We start from the raw sequence: 10759 nt of genomic DNA on the forward strand, positions 1-10759 counted from the left end.
TCCAGTTCTCTGCTGCCAATGACTGGAACGAACTGCAAAAATCACTGAAGCTGGAGACTCATATCTCCCTCACTAGTTTTAAGAACCAGCTGTTAGAGCAGCTCACAGATCACTGCACCTGTACATAGCCCATCTGTAAACAGCCCATCTATCTACCTCATCCCCATACTGTATTTATTTATTTATCTTGCTCCTTTGCACCACAGTATCTCTACTTGCACATTCATCTTCTGCACATCTACCATTCCAGTGTTTAATTGCTATATTGTAATTACTTCGCCACTATAGCCTATTTATTGCCTTAACTCCCTTATCTTACCTAATTTGCACAAGTATAAAGATTGGACAACAACAAGCCTCCTCCGTCAGCTCTGTCATTGATTCATTTGCCTGAATACCAAAGGGGCGTGCCCGCCCGCTAGCTGTTCTGCGTGCGTGCGCGCTCCCTACTGTGGGACAAGCGAGAGTCGCAAGTTGTAGTACATTGTAAATAGAAAGCAGGAGAATCATTCACCCATGTCGTAAATATACATTTCAAATTATCTCCGACTGAGTACATGTAATAATTAGCTAATTGTGTATTTCCTGAAACAGTCATATATGTGTTTTTGAGGAATTACAAGGGATTTAAAGCAGAAGAAATAGCTATGTATCGGTCTCTGTATGCCTTCCGATCTGCGGAGCCCAACTCGCTCCACTTCGGGGCCGGCGAGAGCTTTCTGATCCTGGAACACAGCAACAAACACTGGTGGCTCGGCTCACGCTGCAGTTCGGGCGAGACAGGCTACGTTCCCGCTTCTTACATCGAAAGGATTCAGGTATGTTTAACCATGGTTTCTTAACTTTCATGATTAGTGAAAGTGGAACGTGGATTTTGACAAGTATTCCATGCTAGCTAGTTAGCATGATAAAAGAGTGGACCAGTCAGTCTAAGAATTGAACGATCGGGAGAGGTTTCAATTGCTGCGTTGCATTCCAATAGACCTGACTTCAGCTACTTTTGTGACTTTCTTTCACGTGACAGTCCTACGTGAACTGGAGACATGCTCTGCTGCATTGCCTGTCTTTTGCTCATTTGTTTCTATATGCTTTTAGCTGCATATTAAGAGAATTTTCCATATTCAACACGACACTATTATATGTGGACGTTTACATGCAAACTAAAAGATTTTTCCAGAATAAACCCAAATGGTCTAATGAGAGCGGCTCAGAGAGTCATGCCAAATTTGCAATGCCAGCTGGGTCTGTACCGCAGGGGTAGTTGGGACATAAGCCAAAATGCATGAAAAATGTGGCGACTCATCTGTTATTTGTGTGTCACGCGTCTAAAATCTCGTGACTGATGATGTGATTAGAGAAAATACAGTACGTACATAGGATACATTGCTTTTAATCACATAACACCAATAAAAAAAACTGTAATCTAATGTTTCATGCTTTCTATGGGGAGAGTTAAGTTAGAAGAGCTGTGCATAGTTTGTGAAATCTCAGCCTTTCAGATTAATGCCAGCATCCCATATTCTATACAGCTACACAGCTGGATGCTCCAATGCACTCTTATTTTAGTCAATGAGTTCTCAGTGTGAACTGCATGAGTGTGTTTTGCTGAAATTGTGTATTGTGTATCTGACTTGGTGAAATGAAACCACGCTCAATCAGAGCGATATTCAGTCAGTGTAGATTCCAGGCTATCTCTGACTGTGCAGCAGGATTTTCTGTCTGACTGTGTCCCTGCCTGGGCCGTGTAGGTGAGGTCAGGCTAGGTGTCTGTATCTGGACTGCGTTGGTTGGCGTGTTACTGTTCAGAGGGTTTGATTTTGGTTATATAACTGTGCTGTCGTAGTTTTTTTCTGACTGGAGTCCCATTTTGCCCTCCTGACAAATGTTTTTTTTTGTTTCGTAATAATTAATGCTGATGTTGAATATTTAACTCTCTCTCTCTCTCTGCCCTCCTCTTTCTCTCTCTCTGCCCTCCTTTTCTCTGTGCCCCAGGCTCCAGAGCAGGATGAGGTTTTACAGTCTATCGACCGGGCCATCGAAGGGATCCATAACTTGGCCATGAAGAACGGGGGCAAATACAACCTGGAGCAGCGAGACATGCTACAGTGAGTGCAACATTAACACACACACACAGACACACACTGATGTGTAGAATCCTCACACTACAGTTTCCTGATTGGTGCTGATTCCTCATCATCATAGGGTGGCAAGTAGCCTATAGGTTAGAGCGAATGGTTGCTTGTTCGAATACCAGAGCCGACAAGGTGAAAAATGTGCCGATGTGCCCTTGAGCAAGTCACATAACCCTCATTTTTTCCAGGGGTGCCATAATACTATGGCTGACCCTGTAAAACAACATATTTCACTGCACCTAACCGTTGTATGTGACAATAAATACAAATAAACCTGCATCGTTTCTCTCTGATCAGTTATCTTCATAGGCTACATCTGAAATGACCCCCTATTCATTACATAGCCTGGTACACTACTTTAGTAGGAATACATTACATTTCAGACATAGCCATTGACTCTCTCTTTGCGTCTGGAACAGGAAGTTGATCCATCACAGGAAGGAGACCCTGTCAAGGCGAAGTCCAACTCCATCCAGTCCTAAGCAGGGCCTGTCCTCATCTACCAGCGAACTGTCCCTCAGCCACACCCCTCAACCACCCAATGGGATCAGCCGCACAATGTCAGAGAGTACCGACAATGTGCAGGGGCTTTACCAGGTCTTGGATAGAGACTTGCATTCATTCACACCAAAAGAAGAATACATGATAGTCCATTTTTTTTGAGGAGGCTGAGACATATAACTGATATCCTGATATTTACTCTGATTTACTGTTATGTCTTGCAGGTGCCTCCTCAGCCCCGTCGTGCAGCACCCATAACTCCGCCCCCTCCTGAGAAACTAAGAGCCAGCCGACACCCAGGTGACTGTCTCATCGTCACCATGGAGACACAGCTACTCATCTTCTCTCCACACACATCTTCTTTCCACTCACAGACACACACACACTACTCATGCCATCTACTGCAACTTCTACTCTATTCTCTCTCGCTCCTCCTTTTTCTTCCTCATTTTCTCTGTCTCAGCAGAGTCATCCATTCCTCCTCCTACTGGCCCCGCCCCTGCTGCAGGGACTGGCCTGTCCCCCTCTGTCAGCTCTGCCTCCCTGGACTCTGGTTCCTCCCACTCTGTGGTTTCCTCTGATGTCAGCCTTCCAAGCGTTGCCAGCACCCCGCCCCCAGTGCCAAGCCGTGTGAAGCCCCCGCCCCCTCCTCCAGACGACCTACCTCCCTCTGACCCCTCTCCCCAGCCAGCTCCCTCAAAGAAGGGCCCCGCACCCCAACCTCAGCCCACTCCCCCACCACAGCCCAGCACTGAGGACCAATCAGAAACCGACTGGCCTCTTGCCCCGCCCTCTGTCGCTGAAAGCCCCCCCGGCAGCCCCACTCACTCAGAGCCTGTCCCCGGGACAACAGGGGCGGAGCTTATCGAGCTGGTGAGGAGGAACACGGGCCTGAGTTACGATCTGTCTCGGGTAGCGGTGGGTGTGGTCGTGGGTCACCTGCAAACTACCTTACCTCAAGCCTCATCTGCCTTAGAGAAAGTCCTCCTCTCATTGGTAGAGAGCAAGGTCAGCAATGTGCTGTTGTACATGCACATTATACTTGTACATAACAGGAAAGTTTGCAAATTAAAATGCTCTTTATACCAATTATAACAGTGATAATGTTTCGATCTGATGTGGATCTTCGTCAGGTCAAACCGATTCCATGTGCACATAACATACCCCAAAATAACCCAGACTTCTCCCTGTAGGATCAGAGTTCGGCGTTGCCACAGGGACAAGTGTGTCACGATGAACAGCGCCTGGAGGTCATCTTAGGCGACCTTGCCCGTCACTTTGACGACTCTCAGCAGCGCAGCTGGGCCCTTCACGAAGACCACTCTCTCATCGCATGTTACCTGGAGGAGCTGCTGAAGATACTGGTGAGATATGTGCACTCAGGGAAAGTTGACTTAGGACTGACACCTGGGTTGTATTCAGTAGACGCCAAACGGAAGACAACGGACTGAAATGGGGAGGGAACGCCTGAATGTGTCCAATAAGAAACGCTTGTCTTCGTTTTGCTACGGTGTGCACTAATGAATACGACCCTGGACAAAGTGATTCTTCGATAGATGTGATAGTATTACCACTGAGACCTTTGGTAACTTGAATCTAAGGAAGATGGTGTTTGTGTCCCCAGACGGATGCAGATCCAGAGGTGTGTAAGAAGATGTGCAGGGTCAACCACTCAGAGCCAGTGCTGTCACTAGTGACCTATTACCAGATGGTAAGATATTCTACATGTCACTCACTATCAGACCCTGTGTTACCCTGTCATCCTGTTTCCCACCCAAGAGGGCCACAATGTAAACAATATTTTATCAGTGCATTATTTTTAAACGTGTTATTTGTGGTATGAATCAACTTAATTATCATAGATGAGTGATGTTTCACCGGCATGTTGTAAATGCATAGTTGCGTAGTAACAGTGTTACTTCATGTGTCACTGTGCAGGAACACCGAGTGTCTCTACGCCTGCTGTTGCTCAAGGTGTTTGGGGCGATGTGCAGCCTGGACTCTGCCCTCATCTCCACCCTCCTCAACTCCATCCTGCCCATGGAGCTGGCCAGAGACCTGCAGACAGACACACAGGGTGAGGAGGCCTCCTCTATCACTTCCTTTTCTCTCTCTTTCTCTCTCAATTCAATTTAAGGGGCTTTATTGACATGGGAAACATATATTAACATTGCCAAAGCAAGTGAAATAGATAATAAACTAAAGTGAAATAACAATAAAAAATGAACAGTAAACTTTACACACACAACTTCCAAAAGAATAAAGACATTTCAAATGTCATATTATGTCTATATACAGTGTTGTAATGATGTGCCAATAGTTAAAGTACAAAAGGGAAAATAAATAAACATAAATATAGGTTGTATTTACAATGGTGTTTGTTCTTCACTGTTTGCCCTTTTCTTATGGCAACAGGTCACACATCTTGCTGCTGTGATGGCACACTGTGGTATTTCACCCAATACATACAGAAGTTTATCAAAATTGGATTTGGTTTTCGAATTCTGTAATCTGAAGGGGAACGGTGTGTCTCTAATATGGTCATACATTTGGCAGGAGGTTAGGAAGTACAGCTCAGTTTCCACCTCATTTTGTGGGCAGTGTGCACATAGCCTATCTTCTCTTGAGCATCTCTCTCTCTCTCTCTCTCTCTCTTTGTGACCTTTGTCTCTTTCCTCATGTCTTTCAGTTTGTCTCTTTTTTTATTTAGCATCTCTGTGCCCCTCTATATCTCTTTCATGAATGTTTGTGTGTCTCTGTTTTATCTCTCCCCAGAACATCAGAAGATGTGTTACACAGCCTTGGTCCTGACTATGATCTTCTCTATGGGGGAGCAGGTGCCCTATCACCACTATGGTATGAATAATATTACATAGGACCACTATGTTGCTTTAGAATCCTTACAAACTGCCATCACATTATCGATCAATATGTTCAAGCTGAAAATCTATCTATCTATATCTCTCTTTGTCTATCTCTCGCTCCACAGAGCACTTAAACGCTAGTTTTGTTCAGTTCCTGCTAGATGTGGTTGAAGACGGTCTTCCCTCTGACCCCACAGAGCAGCTCCCTGACCTCTGTGTCAATCTCATCCTGGCCTTTAACCTGCACCTCATAGGTGAGAGGACACAGGCTTTAGACAGAACATACACCTTTTATTTTAAGTTGTCTTCACCACTCTTAAAGGGGTACTTCACCACTCTTAAAGGGGTACTTCACCACTCTTAAAGGGGTACTTCACCACTCTTTAACTTCATATTCATAGTCTGTAGCTCCATACCAGATCAATGTGAAAACAGTGATTTTTCTGTGTCCTATATTTAATCAATATGAGGTTAAAAAGTGGTGAAAGGGAATGTTCCCTATTGACTGCTTTTATGTATTATGGCAAAGGGGACCCCTTTGAGTGTTTTAAATGACCTTCTTGTGTGCTTTACCTGTGAGGTGTGGTATTTGTGCTAATGTTGTTGTTTCAAGGTGTGTATGTTCTTTCTTGCTCTCAGTGCCCAGCAGCAACGTGATAATGCAGACTGTTGTCAAGAAGAATGTGAAGATCTTCTCTGAGAAAATAGTGCTTCTACTAAACAGAGGAGGTGAGACACACACCTTTGTTTACATCGACGATATTCAATACGATACAGTGTGAATCCATTCCAAGTCACTTTGCTGTTTGTTTTCGGTTTCTTCTTTCTATGCTTCTTTTTTCACTTTTCTCTCTGTATACACCCTCTTACTTGTTATTTCTCTCCTCTCTCCAGATGACCCTGTGTGTGTCTTTAAACATGCTCCCCCTGCCCCACACTCAGTACTTAAGTTCCTGCAGGATGTCTTCGCCAGCCGAGACTCTTCAGACATCTTCTACCGCACGGACATGATGGTGATGATAGACATCGCTGTTCGATGCATCTCTGACCTCTCACCTGGGGACAAGGTGAGACTGATATGCACGCGCACACACCACACTTCCCATTGGCCAGCCAGCCTGGGACCTAAGCATGGCTGAGTCTTATGTTTAGCTTGATAAATGCATCTTCAAAAGGAAAGTGAATGTGATCTGTATAATGACTGTGCTTGCTAATGGGTTCACATTCTCGCTCCCTCTCTTCTTCCCCCCTAGTTGAGGATGGAGTACCTCTCTCTCATGCACTCCATCATACGCTCCACAGACTACCTGGAGCACCGGCACCGCCTATCCGACCTGCAGGGCGCACTGCAAAGGATTCTGAGAGAGGAGGATAACTCAGGAGCGGACGAGGGCGGGGCCACAGCTAAACAGATGGATAAGCTAATAGTGCAGGAGATGTACAAGGAATTCCCTCAGATCAGCGAGAGCTAGGAGGACTGAATATGACAGTGGTGATGTGCACTCATCCAGTAGTTTGCTCCTGTAGACTGAGGGATGGTACTGAGGAACTTCCTAGGATTAAGAAAGGACTGTAGACCGCTACTTAGTTTCTGAGATAACATACTGTTACACTTGACTTGAACCCTTATGAACCCTAAAGCCCTTATGATGTAATCCCTTGTACTGAGGGGCCAGACTACAGTGTTCTATGTAGGGCCTTGTAACCCTGGTACTAGTGTACTGTATTCTGTAGATCAGTGGTTCTCAATCCTGATCCCGGGGACCCAAAGGGTTGCAGATTTTAGTTTTTAGGACTACACAGCTGATTCAAATGATCAACTCATCATCAAGGTTTGATGATTTGAATCAGGTGTGTAGTACTAAGGCAAAAACTAAAATATGCACTCTTTTGGTTCCCAGGACCAAGATTGAGAACCTCTGCTGTAGACCACTTCTTTATCACTCATTCTTGTTCCTCATCGCATGGCCTCACAGTATGTTCAATGAAATGAAAAGACAAATGAGCTAATACACTGATAACAAAACATTCTGGGCCGGTTTCCTGAACACAGATTAAGCCTAGTTCTCTGGACTAAAAAGCCTGCTCAGTGGAGAATCTCCATTAACTATGCTTAATCTGTGTCTGGAAAACAAGCCCTCTCTCAACAAGACATTCTAGGCTTTGAGGTTAGTTTTAAAACTCACTATTTATTGCAATGGCAATGCTGCTATGTGGTGAACCTCACTTAATATCTATGGCTGTGATTGTCTGACTGAGCACTACTTGTTACCTTGCTTTCTGCCCTACACTTTATAGTAACCTCCTCTCTAGGCATGGCTAACCTATGACATGCTCTAAATTCTTTCCAACAAGGCCGCTCCTACTCTGCTGCTTGTGCTGTAGATGGAACGTAACAGTACTGTAATAACAAGGCTGTACCACGTAACAACAAGCTGTAACACGTCGCTTCTACATACTAAGCCTTGACTAACTTCCTATATGGTTATGGCTCTGTGAAAGGGAATGGTGTTTGCACTGGTAGTTCTTTATTAGTACGAAATAATAAGGGATTTATATGTTTCGATTGTTCAGTATTACTTCAACTGCAGTCTGGGGTTAACTAAGTGACTTGTCCCCAAACGCGATTGATTGCTTTTCCTTGATCATTTTGGTACGAAATCTATCTCAGTTATCAGTCCCGTCCTTAAGATGGCACGCCACTCTGCCCCCTACTGTATAATTCAACCCCTTACTATAGTACCCCTGAGAATCACTGTACACGACACAAAGGACATCTTAGTTTCCGCCCATTTTGCAGGACACACACATCCAGTTTTTTTCACATTGCAAGTCTCACTCTTAATGACTTCTCTAAGTCACTGTCTCCCACCCTATCAAAGCTTTTTCTCCCTTGTATCATAGGTTATTTTTACTCAGCTCTGTTAGAGCTAATAGTGGAAGCATTTCTGTGGCAAAATGTTGTAGTGGCCATCATGATACACATATACTGTACCCTTTAACACACTTAGTGTTTACTTATTTTAACATGGGATATACCAGTGTATTCTGTGATATGTTTTTATTATCCTGTGTTCATGCATAAAGCTATGCATGTGTCTGTGTCTATGTACGGTTTGTGTATATTTTTGTAAGTGTGTGAGGTGTATGTGTATGGTTTCCTGTTTTATCATTGTCCTTTGGACCTCTTTTGTCCCTTAAAGCCACCACTGTGTTATAGTAATAAAACCAATTGAACTATTTTCCCAATTAAATATATTTGAAATGGTTGTTCAGAGAGGCGATGGTAAGAAAGTGTATTTTCTTAATGTTTATAATCTACTAATAAACAAACATCCCAATGAATGGTGGTCCAGTTTTGTTTGTTTGTGTGTGTATATGTGTGCTGTACTTCTTTTGGATTTAAATAAGATTTGTTTTATGGAGGGGCATCCTTAGCAATACCAAGTATTTTAATTTGAAATAGTATGTCCAAGAATTGCATTAAAATGATTCCTGTGGTGTATGTTTACAAATAATGGGGTTTATGGTATAACTACATTTGAGACCAAAGCAAACGTAACCCTTTACTCGGTCCTTCCACATATATGGGTGAAATGCTTCTACACCTGCATTGCTTGCTGTTTGGGGTTTTAGGCTGGGTTTCTGTACAGCACTGAGATATCAGCTGATGTAAGAAGGGCTATATAAATGCATTTGATTGATTGAAAATGTCCGTACTGGATAAAGCACGACGGTGGATGTCAAGAAAATATATCTACCTCTCATTTGAACCGATACTGGTGACACAGGGACCGGTTAGTTAGCTCGTTATTTCCCCCAAATAGCTGCTGGTCGTAAAGACGCAACATTTTGTGTTTAATTTATTCTTAGCTAGCTGTCTTTTCTTGAACAGAAACCATGTATAAATAGCAGGCGATAAATCCAGGGAAGAACTTCTTCGCAGGGGGCTTTGGTGGTGTCTGCTTGGTCTCCACTAGACATCCACTTGATACCATAAAAGTAATTATTTACTTCACGCAAAGTAACTCATTGCTCATCTAGCTATCGAATTGAATAACAAAGTAGCTAGCTGCTAATATCCTGCCTCCTGTGCTTGCCTCACGAACCGAACTTTCATTGGTCTCTGCTGCAGGCAGCATTCCTAGCAAAGTAGTCAATACAAATGTATCTTTAAATATGTATAATTGGTTACTGGATGTTAGTGTCGTTGTTCTTTAAATGTCATAGAACTCATGACAGGGACTGTCAGTTGACACAATGAGCACTGAGCTGTAGTATTGTGCAGTTTGCGAACGAATCGTTCTTTTTGAGCGACGTTTTACTGACTCGAGAGTCATGATTGTTTTTTTCCGAGTGACTCCATTTTAGTCGTTAGTTTGACCTGCTGGCCAACCTGGTGTCAGAGCATTTCGTATGTTATGTATTCATTTGTGGATGTCCATCACCCATTTCGTATGATATGTTAAGAATTACCAGTTACAAATGTACAAAATGTACTATAGTGTAACGACCCTGGGTTTATAAGCGCGGATGTCGACTCTGCCGCTCGAGCATGCTTTTGCGGCACAGTCAAAGGCGCGTCGGACCTCGGGGTAGAAGGTCGTAGGTTCGAGACCTGCTCCCTGCTGTTTCATTACAATATGTCACTCTTACGTTCTCCCCTCGGGTATAGCTCGTCTGAGGAGGAGACGTAAATGCCTGGGCCTAAACACACCAGGTAACACAGATGAAAGGGGAAGAAATGTGGGGGTGCAATGAGCGATAAATAAATCAGACCACAACTCAATTTTAACCCTCAGGGGATGTTTAGTGAATTAGTTAAATAAACAATAACACACCCATAAATAATCAGTAAGAAACAGAACAACCACAACAAGGTAAGAGAAGGGAATGTTTGGGATCGGGGTCCAAGTAATGAAAATAAACAAAAGGTCCCTCCTCTTCTACACACCTAAACCTTCCTAACACATTCTAAACCCTAACCCACTGTCCTACCTGGTTCCAAGAAAAATACAAGGGTGACACCCGCCCGGCTAACCTAGTGTATAAAACAATGGGTTATCTACGTGAGAATGTACACCCATGGGCAGATCTACCTTTTCCCTTCTCCAGGACCTAGGTAGGGTGGAGCACCTCAGGAGGACAGGCTGAAACACAAACAAAGAAATTAACACAAAAAACAAGTGTCCTCTCTCTCCCCCTCTCCTCACACTGCAAACAGATATCCTCTCTGTAATCAGCTACAGCCACGCCCACCAT

General features: G+C 43.8%; 1 protein-coding gene across 2 annotated transcripts; it reads left to right on the forward strand.

The window, feature by feature from the left end:
* Nucleotides 1–286: 286 nt before the first annotated feature.
* LOC115150255 (NCK-interacting protein with SH3 domain) lies at nt 287–8842 on the forward strand. Of its 2 annotated transcripts, none has more exons than XM_029693353.1 (13): nt 287–818; nt 1993–2105; nt 2552–2729; nt 2858–2933; nt 3097–3641; nt 3827–3997; nt 4258–4344; nt 4572–4710; nt 5409–5489; nt 5623–5751; nt 6137–6226; nt 6392–6564; nt 6751–8842. In XM_029693353.1, the coding sequence occupies exons 1-13, from the start codon at nt 648–650 to the stop codon at nt 6967–6969; spliced, it is 2172 nt and encodes a 723-aa protein (XP_029549213.1). In that variant the 5' UTR covers nt 287–647; the 3' UTR covers nt 6970–8842. The 2 variants fall into 2 exon arrangements, with proteins under 2 accessions (XP_029549213.1, XP_029549215.1); XM_029693355.1 differs by having other exon boundaries at nt 3100–3641.
* Nucleotides 8843–10759: the final 1917 nt, after the last annotated feature.

Source organism: Salmo trutta, chromosome 16, assembly GCF_901001165.1.
Source record: "Salmo trutta chromosome 16, fSalTru1.1, whole genome shotgun sequence".
NCBI classification, from domain to species: domain Eukaryota; kingdom Metazoa; phylum Chordata; class Actinopteri; order Salmoniformes; family Salmonidae; genus Salmo; species Salmo trutta.